This window comes from Aotus nancymaae, unplaced genomic scaffold (genome assembly GCF_030222135.1).
Source record: "Aotus nancymaae isolate 86718 unplaced genomic scaffold, 86718_ANA_hifiasm-v0.15.2.pri h1tg000108l, whole genome shotgun sequence".
Classification (NCBI taxonomy): Eukaryota; Metazoa; Chordata; class Mammalia; order Primates; family Aotidae; genus Aotus; species Aotus nancymaae.
Window position 1 is genome coordinate 12,152,383 of NW_026988523.1, and position 26,912 is coordinate 12,179,294.

General features: G+C 40.0%; 1 protein-coding gene across 3 annotated transcripts in view; it reads left to right on the forward strand.

Moving 5' to 3' along the window:
- TOR1AIP1 (torsin 1A interacting protein 1) overlaps positions 1–9,355 on the forward strand; it is a 36,166-nt gene extending 26,811 nt beyond the window's left edge. For all 3 annotated transcript variants that reach the window (XM_064370705.1, XM_064370706.1, XM_064370707.1), the window contains 2 exons: positions 2,692–2,748; positions 6,709–9,355. In XM_064370705.1, coding sequence (XP_064226775.1) covers positions 2,692–2,748; positions 6,709–7,496 — 845 coding nt within the window. In that variant the 3' untranslated portion in view covers positions 7,497–9,355. The remainder of the gene's footprint in view (positions 1–2,691; positions 2,749–6,708) is intronic.
- Positions 9,356–26,912: the final 17,557 nt, after the last annotated feature.

Consider the following 26,912-nt stretch of genomic DNA (forward strand, 5'->3'; position numbering starts at 1 on the left):
CTGTAGAATCAATAGCAACTATGGAGGATTTGTGCCCTCTAATCTTGATGGTTATAGAGTGATTGTCACCATACTCTAGATTAGAAAAGCTTGAGTTTTTTCTTTTCTTTTCTTTTTTTTTTTTTTTTGGAGACAGAGTCTTGCTGTGTCACCAGCTGGAGTGCAGTGGCACTATCTCAGCTCATTACAACCTTCACCTCCTGGGTTCAAGCGATTCTCCTGCCTCAGCCTCCCGAGTAGCTGGGATTACTGGCACTTATCACCACACCCGACTAATTAGAGACAGGGTTTCACCATGTTGGCCAGGTGTTCTCAAACTCCTGACCTCTGGTGATCTGCCTGCCTCTGCCTCCCAAAGTGCTGGAATTACAGGTGTGAGCCTCCACACCTGGCCAGATTTTTTCTTTCAAAAAGATGTTTTTTAGAATTGTTGTTAGCATCTGTAATAATGTTTCTAAGAAGGATAGCAGTTACCCTTTAGACAATGTCCTGCCTTGGCAGTATATACCCTGCTGTGTATGTGTTTGTGTTATATGAATTACCTAAATATTATATATGGTACATAATTATTATTTAGCTGTTCTTCATTATTAATGTCATAGAATTGCACTTCACAGCATTTTTGTGTATATTATCTCATTTGATCTTTGCAACCATGGAGTGAAGTATTCAGAATAAACATTATCTGATGGATTTGAGTTTTGTGTTGTCAGGTTTTTTTAATTTTGTTATTTTAGTTGTAACTTTGAAAACCTAACTTAGAAGCTTCTAAATAATGAAATATCCTAAGCTAAACTAATTGAAAAACAATATTCCTTTTAGAGTTGCTGTTATTTTGTCTTATGATATCATTATGGAGTTTTTGTCATATGACCATTAATAAGGCTATTTCTGAATCTTAGCAGGGCTAATATTATTCCTCCAGTTATTCCAGTGTTTCTCAAATGAAAGTTGTTGCTATAACGCTAAGAATATTCACCAGGAAGTTCATTTATATATAGAAAAGTTATAAAACTCCAGGCAAGTGATAGATGGCAATACTGGTACTATAGGTCATATGAATGAGATAACTGAGCCTCTCCACCTTCTGAAGCCTGTCCCTCCATTTCCTCTCTTAGATTTTAAAACCTGCTAGTGTGCTTAGAAAGATGGAAGGGAAAGGGAAGGGTTAGGATAATTTTTAATTTCTTATTATTAATTTTTTTTTAAGAGATGGGGTCTCGGCCAGGCGCGGTGGCTCAAGCCTGTAATCCCAGCACTTTGGGAGGCCGAGGTGGGTGGATCACGAGGTCAAGAGATCGAGACCATCCTGGTCAACACGGTGAAACCCCGTCTCTACTAAAAATAAAAAAATTAGCTGGGCACAGTGGCGCGTGTCTGTAATCCCAGCTACTCAGGAGGCTGAGGCAGGAGAATTGCTTGAACCCAGGAGGCAGAGGTTGCGATGAGCCGAGATCACGTCATTGCACTCCAGCCTGGATAACGAGCGAAACTCCATCTCAAAAAAAAAAAAAAAAAAAAAAAAAGATGGGGTCTCACATTGTTGCCCAGGCCTGTCTTAAATTTCTGTGGTCGGCCGGGCGCGGTGGCTCACGCCTGTAATCCCAGCACTTTGGGAGGCCGAGGCGGGTGGATCACGAGGTCAAGAGATCGAGACCATCCTGGTCAACATGGTGAAATCCTGTCTCTACTAAAAATACAAAAAAAAAAATTAGCTGGGCATGGTGGCGCGTGCCTGTAATCCCAGCTACTCAGGAGGCTGAGGCAGGAGAATTGCCTGAACCCAGGAGGCGGAGGTTGCGGTGAGCCAAGATCGCGCCATTGCACTCCAGCCTGGGCAACAAGAGCGAAACTCCGTCTCAAAAAAAAAAAAAAAAAATTCCTGTGGTCAAGCTGTCCTTTCACCTCAGCCTCTTGAGTTGTTGGAATTATGGGCATGAGCCACTTTGCCAGGCTTAATTTATTTTCTAAATAAATTTAGATGGAAGTAGAGATTTGATGGAGTTGTGAGAAAATTGTTTTTGAGCTCTGTTGTTTAACCACAAGCCTAAAACGGAACTACTTAATTACTTGTCTGTTAACAGAAATAATGAAAAGTTTTTAAACGTGATTTTTAAATACTACTACTATTTGAAATGGTCAGAATCCCCAGAGGAAATATTGAATCAGTTTGTGGTAGAAAATAGTGAGGATTAAGATTCAGTTTTATATTAAAATACCTTATCCGGAGAGCTCAGTAGTCTATAATCCACACTTTGTCCTTTTTTCCTGCTCTTTACAGCATCTTCACCAGGGAAGAGTTCAGTATACGGCAGTTTTTCAGATGGTATAATATGTTTTGTTTTATTATGGTGTGCTTATTTTTTTTGTCCTTTTTATCCTGGAAGTTTCACCAATCCTGTGAGATACTTACGGGTCAAATACTTCCAGACTTTCTCTCAAAACTAAGTATTGTGTGCTTTGTACTAAACCTGACCATACGCCATGTACAGCTATGAAGGAAATGGGTCTTGTGTCTCAAGGAGCCCTCAGTCTAATTGGCACTCAGATATTCTACTTTTTCTTCTGCTTCTGGTGATCTCTGTCTTCTTTTTTTCCTAGTGGAATTTGTATCTTCTTTCTCTACTAAAAATAATAACTCAAATTATGAAACATAAGTTAATAGTCTTCTTTTATTACTCTCACCTTTAGATGACAGCATTCAGAAATCAGAGCTTGGAAACCAGTCACCATCAACCTCCAGCCGACGTAAGTTTGTCTGTTCAGTTTTTATTAAATGTTTCTGTAAAATTGGCATTCCATAATTGTTTTTAAAATGTTTTTTGGCTGGGCACAGTGGCTCACTCCTGTAATCCCAGCACTTTGGGAGGCCACGGCAGGCAGATCACAAGGTTAAGAGGTTGAGACCATCCTGGCCAACATGGTGAAACCCTGTCTCTACTAAAAATACAAAAATTAGCTGGGCGTGGTGACACGCATCTGTGGTCCCAGCTACTTGGAAGGTTGAGACAGAAGAATCGCTTGAACTCAGGAGGTGGAGGTTGCAGTGGGCCGAGATTGTGCCACTGCCCTCCAGCCTGGTGACAGAGCAAGACTCCGTCTCAAAAAAAAAAAAAAAAAAAAAAAGAGCTTTTTGACAGCAGGATGACTTGATGCTATTTGAAGAATCATATTTTAAGCACTTCAGAGAAAAAAAAAAAGTTTGTATTTTACTAGCAGTGAAATTCTTTACGGACAAACTATATAAGACAACATCTGGTATTGCCCTTCACTTTATTGTTCAAAAGACCAAAAGTAATAGCTAATAATAAGTAAAGCTACTAATACTGTTAACTGAGGAAGCCATGCTGAATTAAAAGAAAGATAGCGAGGCAGGGCGCGGTGGCTCACGCCTGTAATCCCAGCACTTTGGGAGGCTGAGGCGGGTAGATCACGAGGTCAAGAGATCGAGACCATCCTGGTCAACATGGTGAAACCCTATCTCTACTAAAAATACAAAAAATTAGCTGGGCATGGTGGCACGTGCCTGTAATCCCAGCTACTCAGGAGGCTGAGGCAGGAAGAATTGCCTGAACCCAGGAGGCGGAGGTTGCAGTGAGCCGAGATCGCGCCATTACACTCCAGCCTGGGTAACAAGAGCAAAACTCCGTCTCAAAAAAAAAAAAAAAGAAAGACAGCGAGAGCGTGACCTTATGGGATTACAGCGGCTTTTGGAGTCTGCACACCTGTATTTGAACTAGATGGGACTACTCATCTCCTGTACAGCCCTGTGGCGAGTTTTTTAATTCTCTAAGTCTTATTATTCTGAAAGAGTACTAAGAAAATAAATTAATGGGCCAGGCACGGTGGCTCACGCCTGTAAACCCCAGCACTTTGGGAGGCCGAGCCGAGTGGATCACGAGGTCAAGAGATCAAGATCATCCTGGCCACCATGGTGAAACCCCATCTACTAAAAATAGAAAAATTAGCTGGGCATGGTGGCGTGCGCCTATAGTCCTAGCTACTTGGGAGGGTGAGTCAGGAAAATTGGTGAAACCTGGGAGGCAGAGGTTGCAGTGAGCCAAGATTGCGCCACTGAACTCCAGCCTGGTGCCTGGCGACAGAGCAAGACTCTATCTCAAAAAAAAAAAAAAAAAAAAAAAAAAAAAAAAGGATGGCCGGGCGCGGTGGCTCAAGCCTGTAATCCCAGCACTTTGGGAGGCCGAGGCGGGTGGATCACGAGGTCAAGAGATCGAGACCATTCTGGTCAACATGGTGAAACCCCGTCTCTACTAATACAAAAAATTAGCTGGGCATGGTGGCGCGTGCCTGTAATCCCAGCTACTCAGGAGGCTGAGGCAGGAGAATTGCTTGAACCCAGGAGGCGGAGGTTGCGGTGAGCCGAGATCGCGCCATTGCACTCCAGCCTGGGTAACGAGCGAAACTCCGTCTCAAAAAAAAAAAAAAAAAAAAAAAAAAAGGAATCTCAGAGAGGTTTTTGTTGAAAATATGGATATGGTTATGCCTATCCATATGTACCTGGAAATTAAAGTTGAGAATTTTTTTAATATTCATTAATTTATTTTAAAATAAGTTAACAAGAAGACAGATCAGATTGCTTTGCATTTTTTCTAATCTCTTTAATGCCTGGCCTTAAAAAGTAGAGCTGGATTCTTATATATGCTTCTGTATTCAGTCTGTTACAATATATTGTTTTGGTTGAAGTATCTACAAAAAACCCAGCTTTATACAGATATGAAAAGTTTTAATAGAGTTTTCAGATAATTGTGGCTATTCTTTTTTGAATTCTCCAAAACTCAACAACTGGTAGTTTCTTAAATGTTACTTGAAATATGATATCTGAAACCATCTTAATGAGGTCTTTGTACTCTATTATGTTAAAGTTCATTTGTCTGTCTTATACTTTGAATGGAGTATCTTGCACTGGTCATTTGGAAAACATTGGTTCAATGAGATATGCAGATTTTCCAAACATTGACACATTAGGAATGTAATATAAAAGATCACGTTTGTTAATATCGCTGCCAATCTCAAGACTTTAAAAAAGTATTAAAGAGTCAGGTGCGGTGGCTCATGCCTGTAATCCCAGAATTTTGAGAGGCCTAGGCCAGTGAATCATCAGAGGTCAGGAGTTCAAGACCAGCCTGGACAACATGGCAAAACCCTGTCTCTACTAAAAATACAAAAACATTAGTTGGGCATGGTGGCATGCACCTGTAATCCCAGCTACTCGGGAGGCTGAGGCAGGAGAATCACTTGAACCTGGGAGGCAGAGGTTGCAGTAAGCCAAGATCACACCACTGTGTGCCAGCCTGGGTGACAGAGCGGGACTCCATCTCAAAAAAAAAAAAAAATGTTAAAGTACAATATTGGGAGTTGTCAAGCTCATGGTGGCAGATTTAGGATTCTGAAATCCTAATTTTCACTTGAAAGCAAATGTCTGCCAAATACACAAGTCTGACTGTAATATGTTACTTGTTCTTTCAAGTAAAAATTAGTATTCCATGAAAAAAGCGCTAATTCAGCTTGTAATTCATTTGCACAAAATTATTTTACTTGAGACCACAGTGGTACTGTATGATGCAGCAGAAATGCTTTGTGCATACTTCCCGTTTCTTCACAAAGAAAATGAACAAGATATGTACTCAAAGATTGAGATTTAATAACATAAATAATTAACTGCTTCATACAGGATATTCTTAAGTAAAAGAATGTCCCTTTTTGTTAAACTTTGAATGCAGGACAGTGAAAAATAACAATGACTACACTCGTACAGTTTGGTGCCACTGCCCTGTAACTCATGCTAAGGGATCCGAAGTTCTTCCCACCATTGCTTTTGTATCATCAGTGCAAATGTCAACAAAAGGGAAAATCAAATAACATCTTAGTGTTAGAAGAATACTTTGACTTAATGGACCCTGAGGTACCCCACAGACCACACCTTGAGAACTGCTGCTCTAAAAGGTCCCTTCTAAAATTAATAGCCTAAAACAGTCAATAAATAAAAGTGTAAAAGTATTATTGTTACTATCATATTAGCTGAATAAATGAAGTAGAAAATGAGAAAGTACTTTCTAAACTGAAAAGCACTAGATAAATATAAATTAATATTATTATTGCCAGTAGCAATTAGGGATGAGTTATAAACTAATTTTACTAGTGTTAACTTGCATACCACAAAAAGATATGCATCAATGCAGTTAATCTAAAGGGACAGCTAGCTATTATAACACATAGAAGATGTTCATTTATATTGCATCCTTTTCTTTATCCCTTTACATACCTCAGAAATATGTCACCTTGAATAATTAGCCATGTGAATGCCGCGTTTCTGAATTTAAAAAGTGTCTTTTAATAGTCTATTCTCCCAGCTATTAGCACTGGAAGTAGTAATTTTGCTTTATAAACTATATTATTTTTCTGCCTTGTTTACGCCATTTCCTATGTTTAAAAACTTTTTTCCTCAGAGACTTATTTTTATATTGAAGAGACATGTGCATATTTATACACATAATTCAGAGCCTATGTGTATAAGATTTTCTTGAAAATGTGATCAGTTATTTTATTAAGAAAATTATCAGCTTTCTTCTTTAAAGTCCTTCCTCTTTTACCTACTGTTTATAAAGACTGATACTGATTTTAAAAGTCACTTGCCCTTAAATCTAAGAAAATCGTATTTATATCTGTCATTTCTTTTTTTCTGAGTAGAAGTGACTGGACAGCCCCAAAATGCATCTTCTGGCAAGAGGAACTGGTGGTGGCTACTTGCTCTGTTAGCTGCTCTTGCCTATGGGAGTTTTTGGTTCTTTAGTACTCCTGAGGTAGAAACCGCTGCTGTTCAAGAGTTCCAGAACCAGATGAATCAACTTAAGAATAAGTACCACGGTCAAGATGAGAAGCTGTGGAAAAGGAGCCAAACATTCCTGGAAAAACATCTTAATAGCTCCCATCCTCGGTCTCAGCCTGCTATCTTGCTGCTCACTGCTGCCAGAGATGCTGAAGAAGCACTTAGGTGTCTGAGTGAACAAATTGCTGATGCCTATTCTTCTTTCCGTAGTGTTCGTGCTATCCGGATTGATGGGACAGGCAAAGCTACTCAAGACAGTGATACTGTCAAACTAGAGGTAGACCAGGAACTGAGCAATGGATTTACGAATGGCCAGAATGCAGCTGTGGTACACCGCATTGAGTCACTGCCCGCAGGCTCTACTTTGATCTTCTACAAATATTGTGACCATGAAAACGCAGCCTTCAAAGATGTAGCCTTAGTCCTGACTGTCTTACTGGAGGAAGAGACACTTGGAACCAGCCTAGGCCTAAAGGAAATTGAAGAAAAAGTAAGAGATTTCCTCAAAGTCAAGTTCACCAATTCTAACACACCCAACTCCTACAATCATATGGACTCAGACAAATTGAATGGCCTCTGGAGCCGTATTTCTCACTTAGTTCTGCCTGTGCAACCTGAAAATGCCCTAAAAAGGGGCATCTGCTTATAAGAAGAGAGAGAGGAGAAAAATCATGTCCCAAGTTCTGAGAATTTTTCACACTTTCTAACCAGAGACAGAATTTAGAGCTCTTTGAAAGAACTGGTTTCTTTTTAAAGAAAGTTAAGTTCTTACATAAACATGGAACATATTTTATTCAACCTAATTATCTGTGATATGAGAGAATCATTTCAGTTTCCATTGAGAGCTGTGTTAAAGGTATCTTAGGAGTGTATATTATATGCGGTTCCATAGAGAATCTGTTTTGATTCTGGGCTAAATTATTACAGTTATGGTGTGACCAGTGAGAGGGATTTGTCTCCTTTCTTATGAACCTTCCTGATTTTTTAACTTAGATTTCTCACAAAGTTTGTTGCATTATTAGTAAGATTGCTCCCTAAATGTAACCATGCATTTTCCCATTATGTTCCCTTTTATATCATTTAGGTATGAGTTCCTTACCTTCTGCTTATAGGAACAAAAGTAGTCAAAGGTCATCTAAATGTGTGTCTGGAATTTTTTTTCTTTTGTGTTTTGGAAGATGGAGAGAACAAGGCCAGGAAGGAGAAGTTAATGGGAAGGTGAAGGGAGGAAATGTTACAGTAATCCACTGAGATGTAGGTTAGTCAGACATAGGTATATGAACTGTTCATCTTTGTGGATTCCATCGGGATTTGTTTTTCACATTTCCTTTTTTCTTCCTTAAAGAAAAATTCTTGGTCCTCCCAAGGATTTTTCATGTATATTGCAAGATTTAATATATTTGTTCATTTGACGCTTAAGAGTAAGTCAGGCTGAGCACGGTAATTATGCCTGTAATCCCAGCACTTTGGGAGGCTGAGGTGGGTGGATCACCTGAGGTCAGGAGTTCAAGACCAGCCTGGCAACATGGTGAAACCCCATCTCTACTGAAAATACAAAAAAATTAGCCGGGCATAGTGGCAGGTGCCTGTAATCCCAGCTGCTTGGGAGGCTGAGGCAGGAGAATCACTTGAACCTGGGAGGCGGAGGTTGCAGTGAGCCAGGACCACGCCATTGCACTCCAGCCTGGACAACAACAACGAAACTCCGTCTCAAAAAAAAAAGAGCAGGTAAATTCAGAACAGTTTATTTTGGACACATCCTGAAGCTTTTGATTTGAATTAAGAAATAGAGTTTCAGGAATTGACAAACCATTTGTTAACCAGCATCATGGGCTGTTGATGAAGATTTTGTTTTCTGCGCATCCACTTGTTGCGGTCTAAGTCCTTTAATGCAACTCCATAGCAAATATGAAGATTTACTATGCAGGTGATAAATTTTATGGAATGCCTCAAGCCAAGAGAGTGAACTTATATGAAGAATGAAATGTATTTCTTCACTAACACAGTGTTTTAGTTACAACTTTGCATCTACAATTGAGCTTTCTCTTCTCAACTGCTATGGTTTTCTTAAAATGTTAAAATTCTAGATCTATCTACCTTGTTTTTGTATTGTCCACAAACCTTTAAATGTAAATATTTAAATTAATGGCTTTGTCATTACCCTTTGATAGTTCCACAAGTGTTAGTAGAGTGGTCTGATTTCTTTCCACTAGTACAACCAATATTCATAAATGTATACCCATTACTGTAATTTGTTCCTGTTAGAAGTCAGACCATCTGATTTATTTTATAGAGGATTATCAAAACAGGAGTTTTTGAAAAGGCTTATTTTATACGTACATATTATATAGAGAAATGTTTTTATTAAATGTTTCACTGACCCAAGTAATTTAAAAGTAATATGTTGCCTATATCTTTCAGGAAGAATAATTACAGCAGCTGATCTGTAAATGACTTTAAAAGCTATTTTAGTAATTTAAATAAATTTACTTTCTTGGTTTGTACTCTATGTGTTATAAACTTAATGATTTATCATCTTTAAAAAAAGAAATCTGAGCTGGGCACGGTAGTTCACGCCTGTAATCTCAGCACTTTGGGAAGCCAAGGTGGGCAGATCACCTGAGGTCGGAAGTTCAGGACCAGCCTGACCAACATGGAGAAACCCCATCTCTACTAAAAATAAACAAACAAACAAAAATAGCTGGGCGTAGGGGTGCATGCCCGTAGTCTCAGCTACTCAGGAGGGTGAGGCAGGAGAAACCCTTGAACCTGGGAGGTGGAGGTTGTGGTGAGCTGAGTGCACCATTGTACTCCAGCCTGGGCAACAAGAGTGAAACTCCGTCCCCTCCAAAAAAATAAGAAAGAAATCCAAGTTTTTTCCTTGAACAATTTTAGCAGCTTTGGGTAGAAGAGACAAAAGCCAAGGAATTGGAGCCATTCACAGTACATTAGTTAGAAGTGGAACAGATGTAACTTTCCATGTTAGCTTGGCCTTTAGGGTTTTTAAAAATACGGTTAATTTAGGTATTCCTGACTTGGCAAAAGATCTCCACAGCAGCTTTTCTTAAGCATTTTTTTTTTTTAAGTAGACATGGGATCTCACTATGTTGCCCAGGCTGCTTTTAAACTCCAGGCCTCAAGCAGTTCTCCTGCGTAAGCCTCATAAGTAGCTGGCTTCTTAAGCTTTTCTTTATCGCCTCCCTAAAGAGCTTTTTTAGATTTTTTCCAAGTTACCCTTCCCCATGAAATTTTAACACCACATATATACTATGTATCTGTTTATGGACTTTAAATGTTTTCGTGCTTTATACAAAATAGAATTTTTTTCGTCCCTAGTGAACCAATTTTCACCCCATTGAGAATGCATGCTCACCAGCATCCACGTTTAGATAATTGCTGCCTAAAACACTCTGTTTTGTATTCATGTTATTGTAATCCTTTTAGAAGGGAAAATTTATTTATTTTTATTTTTTTAAATTTATTTGAGATAGTCTCACTCTTGACCAGGCTGGAGTACAGTGGCTTGATCTTGGCTCACTGCAATTTCCACCTCCTGGATTCAAGCGTTCTCCTGCCTCAGTCTTCCAAGTAGCTGGGATTACAGGTTCATACCACTATGCCTGGCTAATTTTTTGTATTTTTAGTAGAGACAGGGTTTCACCATGTTGGCCAGGCTGGCCTCCAACTCCTGACCTCAGGTGATCCACCCACCTCAGCCTCCCAAAGTGCTGGGATTACGGGCATGAGCCGCTGAGTCCATCCTAGAAAGGAAAATTTAAGACGTCGGCTTCAAATTAAGAGCTATGGACCTAGAGAAACTGAGCACATTGTAACGGGTTGACAACAGTGGCCAAGGAAAACCACAGTACAGTACCTTCTTAAACTTTCTAGAAACTTAATTTGCTTCCCTTCTTTTAATGAGATTTTAATATTTAAGGATATTTTCTAAACCTCTAATTCTCAAAACAAAAATTGGAAGTAAACGGATTTTCATTCAATGAAGAGAACTGCCATTTAGAAGTGATGGGGTTTACATATTTTGTACCGTTAGTTCATCCCTAAGCTAAAAATAGAATAACCGGTTTCCCTGTGATCTCGGGTTTATGGAAAGCAGCCTTTCTGTTGGCAGTGACAACAAGTTCTCATGAAATACATAAAGATAATGTACTCTTCTGCTGTTTTGTCCTTATCAAGATCATGGGTAAAATTTTGCAGTATAAGAGGATAGGGTTTTTCCCTAAGGAAGGGGATTTTATTGGCACTGACCACCAAAGATGTGGTTCCTGAGCCTGGAAGACCAAACAGAAGGCTGCCATTGACTGGAAGAGGAGGAAGTTCACCCCTTGTACTCTACACCCCAGACTGAACTACTTGCGATTTCCTAAACATGTCATTCCCTTGCCGTTTGCACATTCTTAGGCTCTTGGACTACTTCCTCATTCCCTGCCCTCTCGCTTACTTGTCCTTTAAGTCTTGGTTTTCTCAGGCTAGCACTTCAGTGAAATCTTTCCTAATTCCCTTCCCCCAAATACTATTTTAGGTGCCTCTTGTTTTCTTCTTTCTTTTCTTCTTTTTTGGCAGCTTAAACAATAAGACCTTTATTGTTATAAAACCCAGCAGCATGAGGAGTTCCTGGGTTGGGTGACTTAGAGGCTAGAAAAATTCATCACAAGCATTACAAGATAACCAGCAATACCGCTGATGAAAGAAAACCTCACAAGCTGCTACGGAAGCCAGCTCCTGTCCTCTTGTCCAAAACTGGGTGGCGTCCAGCCAAACCATTTTGAGGGTTGAATGAGTGGCTTCAAAGGGCTCAAATGACTGGTGAATCTTCCAGATAAAGGGAGAGAACACAGCCTTTCCTGCGTATTTTAAAGTGACAGGTGCTCCACGCACTGATTTATCTTTTACTACCCTGTCGCAGCATTGGCATACCCCAGCTACCGCATGCATCTTGCAAGCAGTGATGTGTCGTCAGTATAGGCACCATGGTAATCACAGAGTGCTCAAATGTTTATTAAAAGATCAAGCTGTACCCAATTATAGCTAGGTAAGTTGCATCTTAGTGTTTTATTTGCTTCCCCCACCCCATCCCCCATTACTCCTAAGCGCTATCTGAAAGCTTTATATGACTATTTCTCCTGGATTTAGCAATGCTACGAATAAGGAAAAATGAAGACCAGTCAACACCGTGGAGGGGAAACTGGCACTTCTCTGGTAGCGGCGGTGATCGTCATGGTTCTTCAAGGGGAAGGTGAGTATCAAGGGAAAAGACTGGGAAGCCATGAGGTCTTTCCACAGTGATATTTGGCATTTGCACTTTCTTCAAATAGCAAGTATCCTTCCATCTTTTTCTATTGCCTAAGAGGGTATTATAATTCAGATAAAAGATGGCTATGGATGTGGGAAAAAGATGGATAAGAAAAATATTCGAGAAGCAGAACTGACCAGATCTGATTGAATGTAAAACTGCTGAAAATTTCTCTTCATTCTGTTTAGCTCATTTGTCTTCTCCCCAAATACTAAGCACAAAGTGATAGACTGAATTCCTATCTCTTCATGTCAATATGTTGACTTTTAGTTTGAAGTAGAGCCACACGTATTTGGTCAAGAATTGATTGTAAAGAATAAAAACCCTGTCCAACCAGGAAATGAGCAAAGGAGGGCTGGGGTGAAGATTGCAAGAATATACATCTCAGACTCCAAGACAAGAAAATATGGGAACTGTGAAGACTGGTTTCGTATGGAGACCAGCAGCCATTCCCTTTGTCTCTGTTGCTGCTACCCACTTAGCAACTTCCCCCTTGTGACTTAAATGCCAAAAAGGTGACTTCAATGGCTCAATTCAGTGTATGAAGGATTCCTGAGAAGAATACATGATAAAGCATAGCTTCCTAGGTCACCCTTTTAACAGGGACCAGGGGTTTGGGTTGCGGTAGGGCAGTTAACTGAGATCAGGCCAAGAAGTGGACAGATGTGTTAAAGAACAACTGAATACTTCTTCAACTATATAAAGTCCTTTTATATGCAGTACATGCTATGTGATTAAGTCATTTCATTTTAGCTTTTAAAAAAAACCCAACGAAGGGAAATACAAGGTAATGGAAACATTTTAACGTTTTAAAATCTGAGTCCTGGTCATGGGTCTACTATAAATGTGATTTCTTCCCATAGCTTCTGTTTCTCTAGGCTAAACAAGGGAGATAGTTATCAAAACTTCAGGTACTATTTGAACATACATCAGCTCTTGTTAATCTGTTGTAAGCCCCACAATAGTCCCACAATGGAACACCACGCTTTAGTTTTCAGTATGTCTCTTGGGTAAGTGAGGTGGGAGGTGGCCAGGTACTAGATTCAAACTTGATTTTCAAAGGATTGTTTTTCCACTTTTAGAGAATACCATTCTTAGGCTAACTAAACTCAATTACAGAACCTACTGCGTGCCATACAGCCCTCTGTAGAGTTAATTACATCTCTTAATGGGCACATTTTTAATCTGTTCTTTTTTTAATTTCATAAAATCCAGATCTCTCATAGCTTTAATTGACTTCCTCTTATTTTCCGTACAACAAATATGGAAAATATCTACATAAAGGTCTTTATGTATAATATATATTTGAATATGTATCAAGTTGTTACGCACTCTATTTTTTGTCAGCGGTTATTTATTAATTGCTCTAAACACCTCCAGGTGCTTTATGTGTATTAACTGATTTCATTCTTGTTACTCTGTGAGGTGGTATTATTTTCCCAACTTAATAGGAAACTGAAGCACAGTGAGCTAAAGTAGAGTCGAAGTGGTGGAGCAGATTGATGAACCCAGGCAGTCTGGCTTCAGAACGTCTATGCCGACCACTGTGGTGTACTCGAGGATCCCATTCTGAATGTAGGAATAAACAACTTTTCTCCCACTTTATTCTCCACTTTATAATACCCTTCTGACTCCAGATGCATGTCGGGGGAGGTTCCCCACACATTAAGCAAGTAAGCAATTTTGCAGCAGACACCAGCTGGGTGTTCTCTAATTCAATTCACTTACGCTACCTGGAGATAGCATCAGTTACCATAGATTGAAGGCTCAGTCCCACAAAATGGCTTGCACTTTAGATGCCAATCAGAAGCCCCAGATGATGACCTAGGCTCCTAAACAACCAGCTATAAATTAGGGTTCCCATAACCCCCTTCTTGGGCTCCGATTATTTGCTAGAGAGGCTCACAGAACTCAGGGATACCTATACAGTCATGCCCTACATAATGACATTTCAATGTCAGACTGCATAGACAACAGTGATCCCATAAGATTATAATACCATATTTTTACTGTATCTTTTCTATGTTTAGGTATGTTTAGATACACAAATGCAGTCGACCCTTGAACAACATGGGTTTGAACTGTGTGGGCCCACTTATATGTGGATTTTTTTTTCAATAAATGACTTGGATACATTTTTGGAGATCTGCAACAATTTGAAAAACCAGATGAACCTCATAGACTAGAAATATAAAAAAAAAAAAGAAAAAGGGATGTCAAGAATGCATAAAATTCATGTAGATATGAGTCTATCATTTAGTATCATACACAAATCTATTACAGAAAGTTAAAATGTATCAAAACCTATGCACACCAACATAGACCATACGCTGTACCATTTGCAGTCTAGATAAATATTTAAAAATGTAAAAATGCAGTGTTAAACCATAAAGGAGAAAAAATTATGGGTGCAATGCGTGCTATTCAGATGATGAGGATACTAAAAGTCCAGACTTCAACAGGATACAATTCTTCCATGTGACAAAAAACCACTTTTACCACTGAAGCTATGGGAAGAACAAACATTTTAAATTAATTATTACAAAAAGTAACTATAAAAGCAACTACAGGCCGGGCGCGGTGGCTCACGCCTGTAATCCCAGCACTTTGGGAGGCCGAGACGGGTGGATCACGAGGTCAAGAGATCGAGACCATCCTGGTCAACATGGTGAAACCCCGTCTCTACTAAAAATACAAAAATTAGCTGGGCATGGTGGCACATGCCTGTAGTCCCAGTTACTAGGGAGGCTGAGGCAGGAGACTTGCTTGAACCCAGGAGACGGAGGTTTGGTGAGCCCAGATCATGCCATTGCACTCCAGCCTGGGTAACAAGAGTGAAACTCCATCTCAAAAAAAAAAAAAAAAAAAATCAACTGCAGTACATACTCTTCCACTGAAATAATTTTGTAACCACCTCCTGTTGCTATTACAGCAGAACTCAAGTGTTTAGAGTATCCACTTAAAACACCCTATGAGCTAATCATCTCCATGCGAGCAATCCTTTGCTCCAGTAAATTGCATATTGAAGTAAAAAGCGATCTCTCGCATTTCTCGCGTTTTTCATCATGTTTAATGCAATATCCTAAACATTGAATAACACCATGAGCCCCATACACAGTGCCACCAGGGATGCTAGAAATGCTCCCAAGAAGCAGAGAAAAAAAAAATGACACTACCAGAAAAAATTGAATTGCTTGGTAAGTATTTTAGATTGAGGTCTGTAGCTGCAGTTGCCTGCCATTTCAGAATGGAGGGGCATTTAACCAACCCTAAACTTACAGTATTGATCATTACAGTACAGTAAATATGTTTTCTTTTCCTTAGGATTTTCTTCATATTTTATTTTCTCCATCTTACTTTATGATAAGAACATAGTATATGATATATGTGTTAATCAACCGTTTATGTTATGGTAAGTCTTCCAGTTAGCAGTAGGCTATTAGTAGTTATGTTTTGCGGAAGCCAAAAGTTATACTTGGATTTTTGACTGTGTGGGTGTCATACTCCTAATCCCCTAGTTGTTCCAGTGCCAGCTGCACTTGCCATTATGTTACAGTTGCCTACAGTGTTCAGCACAGGAACATGCCATGCAGGTTCACAGCCTAGACAACAGGCTATACCATACAGCCTAGGTGTGTAGTAGGCTATACCATCTAGCTTTGTGGAAGGACACTCTTAAGATGTTTACACAATAACGAAATTGCCTAACAAAGCAATTCTCTTATGTATGTATGTATGTATGTATTTTTATAGAGATGGAGTCTTGCTATGTGCCTAGGCTGGTCTCAAACTCCTGGGCTCAAGCAATTCTCTCACCACAGCCTGCCAAACTGTTGAGATTACAGGCATGAGCCACCACGCCCAGTAACAACACAATTCTCAAAATGTATCTCCTTCATTAAGTGACACATGACTGAACTTACATTAACTAGTTTATTATAAAGGATATTACAAAGGGTGCTGATGAACACCAGATGAAGAGATGCATAGGACAATGCATGTGGGAAGGAGCGTGAAGCCTCCATCTATTCATGCTCTATACAGGCTATATTCAACCTGTATATTCTTACCTGTGGCTCTCCTTTAAACACTTTTCTTCCCTTGCTCACCATTGTAGAATCCAATATTGCACAAAGCAAGAGTCTAGAGAATTTTGAGTAGGATGAGTCATCACACAGTCCTACCTGTTGACACATATTTGCATACATAATCATGCTTTTTTTTTTTTTTTTTTAGACGGAGTTTCGCTCTTGTTACCCAGGCTGGAGCGCAGTGGCGTGATCTCGGCTCACCACAACCTCCGCCTCCTGGGTTCAGGCAATTCTCCTGCCTCAGCCTCCTGAGTAGCTGGGATTACAGTCACGCACCACCATGCCCAGCTAATTTTTTGTATTTTTAGTAGAGACGGGGTTTCACTATATTTAACAGGATGGTCTCGATCTCTTGACCTCGTGAGCCACCCGCCTCGGCCTCCCAAAGTGCTGGGATTACAGGCGTGAGCCACAGCGCCCGGCCTATAATCACGCTTTTATAACTAAATTTACTGCAGTGTTGACTCACAGTTAATCTTTTTCAAAATGCTTACATGTAACCCAGAGGTTGGTTAACTGTCCCTGCTTACCACACAGCCTGTTTTAGGCCTCTCTCAGTCTTGATGCAAAACTCAGCAACTGTGAATTCCTAAGAAAAAACCCCTTTGCATCCAGAGCATTGGCAATTTCCTACAGAGGGCAAACTGATGATAGTACACAACACATCCCAGAGAAAACAGAAGCATCCTTATCCTTACTGTAATGAGGGACGGTATGATTAAGGGTGCAGGCCCTACAGGTGGAGTTTGACTACCTAGGGCCACATCTCAGCTCCACACCTTTCTCACTGAATGACACTAGCAGCTTAGGCTCTTTATGCTTCAGTTTCCTTGTCTCTAAAAATGGGGAAAATAATGTAACTGTTATAGTGTTGTGAGGATTAAGTGAGTTCACACATGCAAAGCACTTAGAAAGTGCTGACCATGTCAAAGGGGTAAAATGTTAGCCATTGTCATTTACCAAAATTCTTTTTTTTTTGAGATGGTGTCCCGCTCTGTCACAAAGGTGGGAGTGCAGTGGCTCGATCTCGACTCACTGAAACCTCTGCCACCAGGTTCAAGTGATTCTCCAGCCTCAGTCTCCAGAGTAGCTGGGATTACAGGCACGTGCCATTACACTGGCTGATTTTTGTATTTTTAGTGGAGACGGAGTTTTACCATGTTGGCCAGGCTGGTTTTGAACTCCTAACCTCAGGTGATCCACTAGCCTTGGACTCCCAAAGCACTAGGATTACAGGCATGAGCCACCACGCCCAGCCTCATTTACCAAAACTCTTAATCACCAACAGCTTTCTCCCCTTTTCCTGTGTGGCATCAACTATGATGGTTCCTGTTTCCAGCCTCTTAGGCGATCCTTGTTAGGCAGAGAACTTGGTCTTTCTTCCCCTCTTACACCTCCTTTACAAACCCCAACCCATCACAAAGTTTATTAAACAAAAGGCCTTACAGTTACCAGAATCCACCCTTGCCCCAAACCAGGAGTATTATAAAGAATAAGAAAGATTTCCTGGCTGGGTGCAGTGGCTCATGCCTGTAATCCCAGCCCTGTGGGAGGACGAGGTGGGAGGATCACTTGAGCCTAGGAGTTTAAGATCAGCCTGGGCAACATAGTGAGACCCCATCTCTAGTTCTTATAAAATTTAAAACTTTTAAAATAAATTTTTAATTAAAATTTTTTAATTAATATTTTTTTAAAGAATGCTTTTCAGCCGGGCGCGGTGGCTCATGCTTATAATCCCAGCACTTTGGGAGGCTGAGGCGGGTGGATCACGAGGTTAAGAGATCGAGACCATCCTGGTCAACATGGTGAAACCCTGTCTCTACTAAAATTGGAAAAATTAGCTGGGCATGGTGGCGCATGCCTGTAGTCCCAGCTACTCGGGAGGCTGAGGCAGGAGAAACACTTGAAGCCAGGAGGCGGAGGTTGTGGTGGGCCAAGTTCACACCATTGACTCCAGCCTGGTCAACAAGAGCAAAACTCCATCTCAAAAAAACAAACAAACAAACAAAAAAGAAAGCTTTTTCATCACATGCAAATAGCTCTTTCTTTCCATGGTTTATTCTTCCCATTCATCTTCACCCTCCTACTCTCATTCTTAGTCAACCTCACTTTCTTTTATTGAAGCAACTATATGCACAAACTACCGTTCTGTGTTGAACACGGAGATGTGCCACCTGTTGTCCTTTCAAGGAAGAATCTGTTGTACCAGCTTCTGGGAGTGTGTTCAGTGGACAGCCTTCTCTCTCAACCCCTTCATGGCTTGCCTCAGCTGCAGAGAACCACCTTGCCCAAGACTGGAAAGCGGGAGAGTGGTGCACCCTCCAATGACTGAGGGGATGCAAAGGGTTGGCCTTCTCAGCCCCACACGGTGCAATTATGGTGGGCCATTTGCACTCCAGAGCTTCCGCACGGGGTTGGCTGAAGCTGTGGGGCTTGTATCGTAGCCTGACTTTTTCCTCTCCCTTCTCCTTCCTTTTCCTCCTTTCCATGAGTGTTGATACCAAGGTACTCCCTACTAAATACCTGGTAGTCTGAGTCTTCTTCTCAGAGAACCCAAACTATGTCACACTCTAAGCTTAGTGTAATCTGTAAATAATGGAGTCAGTAATGTTTATTGACCATTTAATATGTGTCAGGCACCATGCTAGGCATCATACATATACCATATCGTTTAATTTTCATAGTACTTGAAGTAGGTACTGTTACTGTCTTTCTGTTACCAGTGAGGAAACACAGACCCACAGCTATACTGTTAGTAACTGGTGGAGCTAGGATTTGAATTCAGTCTGACTCCAGAATCTGCATTCTTAACCATCATTCTACATTGTATTCCATCATAATATCCACTTCTTTTTCTTGAGATAGGATCTCGCTCTGTCACTGAGGCTGGAGTGCAGTGGCATGATCTTGGCTCACTGCAATCCTCCCACCTCAGTCTTCTGAGTAGCTGGGACTACAGGTACATGCCACCACACTTGGCTAATTTTTGTAGAGGTGGGTTTTGCCATGTCACCCAGGCTAGTCTAGAACTCCTGGACTCCAGTGATCCACCAGCCTCAGCCTCCCCAAGGTGTTGGAATTACAGGCATGAGCCACCACACCCGGGCAGTATCCACTTCTTAAGGAGCAAAAATGGCATTAAATCATGTCTTATAAACATATAATGCTGCGGGGGTGGAATATAGCCACATTTGTTATGGGAAGACTTTGTGTTAGAAGTGAACATTTTGAAGGTTTTTAACTGGTGAAAGAAACTGCTAGCCTGGAATAATGCCAACAGAGACTGAGTGGAAATTGCCCCTTTTGAAGGTGCCATTCTTATGAGCCAAAAGTTTGTCGTTTAAAAGTTCATTTTGAGGGAATAACATGTAATACAGTTTGAAATAAAGGTATAGTGACCTTAAAAAGAGGATTATACCTGAATATTTTGAATGGGGTGAGTTTGTTAAATGAATGACTTTGATAATGTTTTTGTGCACAAGCAAAATGTATTCACTAAATTTCTACATAGTGATCTGCTTTTACTTTGTAATCTGTAGTCCTCAAAAGACTTTAAAAAGATAATAAAGTCCATACTTACACTTAGAAAAAAAACATATAATGCATGTATGTTGAGGAAACATACTGCCTGACCCATAGAATCACTGGATTAATGAAATGTATACCTCTGTATAGAGATAAAAAACTGACGATAATGTTTGAAACTATTAGGAAGAATGCTCTCTAATAACAAAGGCCTGTTATGGTTCTGATGTCCTGATTGGAAAGTAAGTTGAACCAGATATGTTTAAAGTCTCTGTCAGTGCTGATTCTATAAAATTGGCAGTTTATCATAGCTGAATATAATGTAAAGTCCAGAATATTTTTCTTGATATCTCCTCTGAAAGAGAATCACTGGTAGACCATGATCTGTCCAATGTTCAACAGACATCTCAAACTGTGTTGGAGTAGTGTAATACTTGCTGCTTGAAATGTAAGATCTGAGTGGGCAAATTCCAGTGAAAGCTTTTCCTTTGGAAATAGATCCAAAGATTTAAGTTTTCTGTTGTTAACTGGAAGGTTCAAAAGACCAAAGTTTTCCTCCTCTGAAATATTTTCATTAGCCTTGAAAAAGAAGGTTAGCAGACAGAGGGAACGAAGTGCTTTTGTGTTCAGAAAATGCAGCCAACTTCCTATCTCTGACTTTTCCTCTAAGTTTTGTTATTGAGTCAGCAGTTCTGTTTTTTTAAGTCCTCTGGTTATTCCCAAGGTGGCCCTTCGACCTTTGCAATTTGCCCAAAGGAGATCGACATGTATTAGCTGGTTGGACTATAGGTTAAGCTCAGATTTCGCTCTAAGCAACTAATCCTTTGCCCTTATATCATCTGTTATCTCATTCCTGCAGAAAAGGGACACAAACATCCAAATTTCCAGCAGTCTCAACATCTGCCTTAAATCTTTTGCAAAGTTTACAGGTAGTAATGTAAATATGTGCATGCTGAAATTAATGTGAAATGAACTCTAAGTAAACGAGGAATGAACGGATAAGGCCAAGGTAACTCTCACAGCTATAGCCATCTCCCATAATTAGAAAGTTGAGTGCTTTAAAAAATTTGTTTCAAATTTTAAATGTAAGAATTTAAACAAAAAAATTAAAAGTTTTAGTTTCATGGTTTCTTCAAAGCATCAACTCTCCTCAAAACAATATAAACAGCCAATGAAATTAAAATACATGAAGAGTACCTGGTAAATAGAAATGAATAAAGTCAAAAAGTAAGTTGAACAGGAAAAGTTTGTAAGTAAGGTGCTGGGATAATCAACAAGCGTGGTAAAGTCCATTTCTCAGACAGTATGAGGTCATGCTGCAGATAGCAAAATACTTCTGGCGCCTTTCATCTGAGGTTCCCCAAGTGCTTGGCTGACATTATCTTACAGCAAATATTATTACCTCCATTTTATAGGTGCAGAAACTAAGATATCAGGAGATTAGATAACTTGCTTAAGCAGGCACAATGACTCAGTGATAGAATCAGAAATGTATTTCAGGAATCTAATCTTTTCTGTTTGAATAACTAGGTCAGCTTTCTAGATGCCAAAAGATATGTGTGGATTTTTATTAAAATTAATAAATTATAATTTTTATTAATATACTTAGAAAATTGATTATCTTCTGTAAACAATTCAGTAAAATATTTTTATTGTAAGTCATCGTTGCTTTTTGGGGGGAAAAATTTAAGAGGTGATTTAAAAATAAATTCTCCCAGATTCAAAGAGGTATTCATGTGAGGTTTAAATTATTTAGGAAACCCCATTTTAAAGGCCGAGCATGATGGTGCACACCTGTAATCCCAGCACTTTAGGAGGCTGAGACAGGCAGATTGATCTCAGGAATTTGAGACCAGCCTGGGCAACATAGTGAGACCCTGTTTCTACAAAAGGTTTAAAAGTTAGCCAGGTGTGAAAATAAAATAAAATAAAGGAAACAAAAAAACAAAAAAGCACAAAAAAGAGAAGTTAGCCAGGTGTGGTGGTGTGCACCTGTAGGCTCAGCTCCTCAGGAAGCCGAGGCAGGGGATTGCTTGAGCCCAGTTCAAGGCTGCAGTAAGCTATGATTATGCCACTGCACTCCAGCCTAGGCAACAGAGTGAGACTCTGCCTAAAAAAGAAAAGAAAATTACTTTGGCAGAAGTACAAGAATTGGTACATGGTGTTGTGGTCCTTGTAGACTTTGAATGACAGATCAAGTAGTTCTATAAATAGGATAAAAATTAGTACAAGGGTAATAAAGAGTGCGTAATATTTTGGAGTCATATACAGACAGGGGCCAGAGGCTTGGGCCAGCTGTCAGCTTCTCATGTTGCCTGCTTCTTATTCCAAGACTGAGCAGCAGAGTGGTTTCTGGTAAGTTTTTGTTTCAGATCATCATCAGATTGAGATGTCCATTCAGGAGACTTAGCTTTTAAAAAAAATTTTTTATAACACCTGGACCAGTTCCCTATAGTAGGTGAGCACGTGACCTTTGATTAGGTTTGATTCATAAAGTGCATGAGTCTTCTAGTAATTATTTCAAACGGAGATAACCTATGTTTCCCAAAAGGGGTAGGTCTAAGATTAAACAGCACTAAGGGCAAAACTTTTGACCAGTACAGACTGAAAGATTTAACTAATTTTGCCAATCGAGTCTTAATTGTTCCATTAGTTTGTTCCACTAATCAAGAGGACTGTCAGTGGTGGGAATAGCGGAAATGAAGAATAAGGCCAAATTTTACATATTTGATATTGGAGGCCATCTGACAAGACTGGTCTGTTATGGAACCCATAGCATAGGTTAGCGTATTAGTCAGGGTTCTCCAGAGGATGTATGAAAGGGAGTTTATTAGGGAGAATTGGCTCACACGATCACAAGGTGAAGTCCAACTATAGGCCATCTGCAAGCTGGGGAAGAAAGAAGTCAGTAGTGGCTCAGTCAGAGTCCAAAAGCCTCAAAAGTGAAGAAGCTGACAGCGCATCCTTCAGTCTGTGGCTGAAGGTCCAAGAGCCGCCAGCAAACCACTGGTGTAAGTCCAGAAATCCAAAGGCCAAAGAACCTGGAGTCTGATGTCTGGGGAACAGAAGGAAGCAGCCAGCATGAGAGAAAGATGAAAGCCGGAAGACTCAGCAAGCCAGCTTATCCCACCTTCTTCCACCTGCTTTGTTCTAGCCATGCTGGCAGCTGACTGGATGATGTCCATCCACATTGAGGGTCTTCCTCTCCCAGTCCACCTTCTCAAATGTCAGTCTCCTCTGGCAACACCCTCATAGACACACTCAGAAACAATACTTTACCAGTTATCTAAGCATCTTTCGATCCCATCAAGTTGACACCTAATGTTGATATTAACCATCACAGCTGGTTTTAGAGTCATGAAAACACTCTTGAGTTTGCCTATTTTTTTTCAATTTGGGGGCTGTCATGCATTGTGGATACAAGTCTTGATTGTTTTACTTTGGTCATTAGAAGATCTAAAGGGGTATTAAGTTTTGGGTGGTTGGTTCATAGAAGCTGCAGCTTTTGCAGCTGTGTCAGTCAAGTCATTTCCTTTACCTTCTTTGGTATCAGTTTTTTGTGTCTGGAATTTTAATTATTGCTAAAGATTTAGGTTTTTAGATAGCATCAAGTAATTTCAGGACAGTCACTGTTTTCTTATCTTTTAGCCAGTAGAGTTCAGAAAATCTTTTTGTTTCCAGAGCATAACAAAATCACGTTACCCCAGAAGCACAGTGTCTATCAGTATAGGTATTTGCAGTCTTGTTAATTGCCAGCATGCTTGGGAGATTGCAAAGAGTTCTGCCTGCTGTGCAGAAGTAGTTTTTGGTAGGAAACCACTTTCAGTGGTTTCAGACAGTGAGACAACAGCATAGCCAGCTTGACATTTCTCTGCGGTATTTCAAGGTAGAATCCATCAGTAAACCAGACAAATTCAGCATTAGGAATGGGGATTTCCTGTGGGTTTTTTCTGAAGGTTAGTGAGGTAGCAGTTAGTGTTATAGAGTCATGTGGTGTCTCATCAGAAGGAGGAGGAAATAAGGTGGCAGGATTCAAAGAGTCACAGCAATCAATAGTTACCTTAGAGGGGTGATAATAAAAGGATCTGTAAGAAGTGAGTCTACGAGCAGACAGTTGTTGGGTATGGATTGAAAAACATAATTAATGGAGAACCTGTGTTAATTATTTGATTGTACTAAATGAATTTGCAGTGGCTATGACAGCTCACAAACAGGATAGGAGTCGTGTTGACACGGGGCCTAACTGTTGGCTGTAATATCTGAGGGGACTGATGGTCTTGATGCCTTCAGGTAAAAACCCCTAAGGCATTTTCGTTTTGTTCATGAACAAAAACAGAAAGGGGGAGGCTCTAGTTAGAACGCCCTAGACTCTCCTCAATATTTCAAAAGAGGAGGAGGCTTCTCAGGCCACTGCAGGAGTTCAAAGTGGTCAGCTTTTAGGAGGCAATACAGAGGCTGAGACATGGCAGAGAAATTTGGGATCAATTATCTAGTGTCCTGTTAATCTCGAGAACTCAGAGAGTTGTCTTTTGGTCATGGGAACAGGAAAAGCCAAGATTGATTTTGTTCTTTGGGGATCAAGTGAAAGACCCTGTTCTGAAATTAGAGGTCCTAAATGTTTCACTTGTGAGAGAGAAAGTTGTAGCTTCTCTTTTGAAGCTTTATGGCTTTAGTGGCTAATTTCTTTAATGGACAGTGGCTGTCCTCTATGGAGGCCTTTAAGGTAAAAAAAACAAAGTAGTAAGTCATCCACCTATGGCATGAGAACAGAGTGTGAAGGATATGCCAAATATGCTATGTCTGTTTTAAGACTTGGGAGAAGTATTTGGGACTATCAGCATACCCCAGAGGCATCACTATCTAGGTATATTGTCTTTTCTGTGTTAAGGCAAAAAGATACTGGCTACCTGGATCAACCAGAATGATTAAAAAAAAAAAAAAAAACACTGCAGAGGTCAATCACAGTGAAAACCTGACTACCTGGTGGTATGGCTGATAGTAACATATGCGGGCTGGGTATGACAAGATGATGGGGTATTAAATGTTATTGATGGCTCTTAAGCCCAGGACTAATCTCCATCTCTGGTTATTAGGTTTTTGAACCCATAGGATGGGGGTATTACATAGGCTAGTGCATGGAATGATTAGTTCCTGTTGGAGGTAGTGCTCAATAATTGGTTTGATTCCCTGAATGGCTTCCTGGCATAAGGGAATCAAATTGTTTAATGTTTGGAAGACTTTTCGTTTCATCTATTTGTGTGTTAATTGGTTGTGCTGAATGAAAACAGCCAATCTCTGTGGTGCATTCAGACCATAAGTTTTCCAAGTAGAGAGGTTAGTAGGTCTTGAAATGTTTCACTAGGTGATATTTTCTCTTTATTTTCAAGAACTGAAAATAGAGATGGACAGTTCAGTGAGTTCCTCGAGGTTTCCCTCTATAGTATTTTTCCCAGTAGTAATTGCATTGCATTTCTCCCTTTTGGAAGAAAGAAATGTGAGCTTCGTGGGCTTCCAGAAAATCTCAGCCAGTTAAATCAATGAGAGCTGAAGGGACTAGCAAACTGATAAGTGCTTTGGAGTTCCCCAAGTCAAAAAGCCTCTTTCACTGCAGTTGGGGACTCATCTTATCTACACAAAGATCTGCTGGGCCACTGGAACATAGTCTTTTGGATACAGATCCTTGGTCAGTGATCCCACACAGTCCCAGTACCCTCCTTGGGTCTTCTCCAGGTCCATCTGAGTTGGAAAGCCCCATCAACCTTGGAGTCCTCATGAGACTAATAGCAAGCCTGGGCCCAGAGTGTCTTCTAGTGCTGGGACAACTGCAGTGATCACAGCCTAAGGGAACACATCAGTCAGTCTTCTTAGAATCCCTGGAAGGCCCTCTGAAAAAGGGCAGGCACAGATAAACCCAGACTGAGAACTAAAATAAATACCTAATCCCTCAATGTGCAGAGATCATTGCATTTACACAGGCATCAAGAGCATTCAGGGAAATATGACCTCACCAAACGGACAAAATAGGGTGCCAGAGACTGACCCTAAAGTAATGGAGATGTGTAATCTCTCAGACAAAAATTCAAAATAGCTGTTTTAAGGAAGTTCAATGAACTTCAGGAAAACACCAAGACTCAATTCAGAAATTTATCAGAAAAATTTAACAGAGATTGAAACAATAAATACAAAAATTAAACAGAAATCCTGGAGCCACAAATTACAATAAATGAAATCAAAAACACAATAGAGAGCATCAACAGCAGAATTGATCTAACAGAACAATCAGTGAGCTTGAAGACAGACTATTTGAAAATATAGTCAGAGGAGAAAATAGAAAAGAAATGAAAAGGAATGAACAAAGCATATAGGAGCTATCAAACAACATTACTATTTTCTAGGATGTTGTGATTGGCAGTTTTGCAGTTTGGCCCAGTTCGAGGGTTCAAGGCAAGTTCTTGATTTTTTTGTGTGGCAGTTTGTAGGACATGCAGGCAGTCCTTCTTAAAATGACTTTGCACAGCCACATGGTGTGATAGAATAGTTACACATTCTGGATTCAGAAGATGGAGGTTCAAATTCTAGCTATACCACTTCTCCAACCTTGTGACCATAAGCAAATCATTTTACCTTTCCGATCAATTTCCTTATCTGTGAAAGAGGAATGATGGTAATATATCATAGATTTTGATAAGAATTAAGACAAAGTATGTGAAAGTACTGAGATTATTAGAAGTTATACAACTGTTTGTCTTATATGTGTTATGTAAAATACATGTGTTATAACCATTTTTATATGTAAATAATGAAAATTAGAATATACACACATTTAATACATGACCAGTGTATGTTAGAATGTGTTAGATATGTTTGCTTTGCACAAGTTTTTCAATTCCTGCTTAATAATACATGCAATCACATATATTTCCAAAACCAGCTACCTCTTCATCATTACTCTTATTTCTGCCTGCCAGTTTTTCAGCTGCATTTTCCCCTTTATAATATTTTGTGGGCTTTCTGTTAGTGCAGTAGGATTTGTAACCAAATGCTCACAGATTCTCATTCCTTTTCAACAGGTGGGAGCACTCAGTCCTGGGATTCCGGGAGTGTTTTTAGAAGCCAATGAGTCTCATTAAAACCTGAG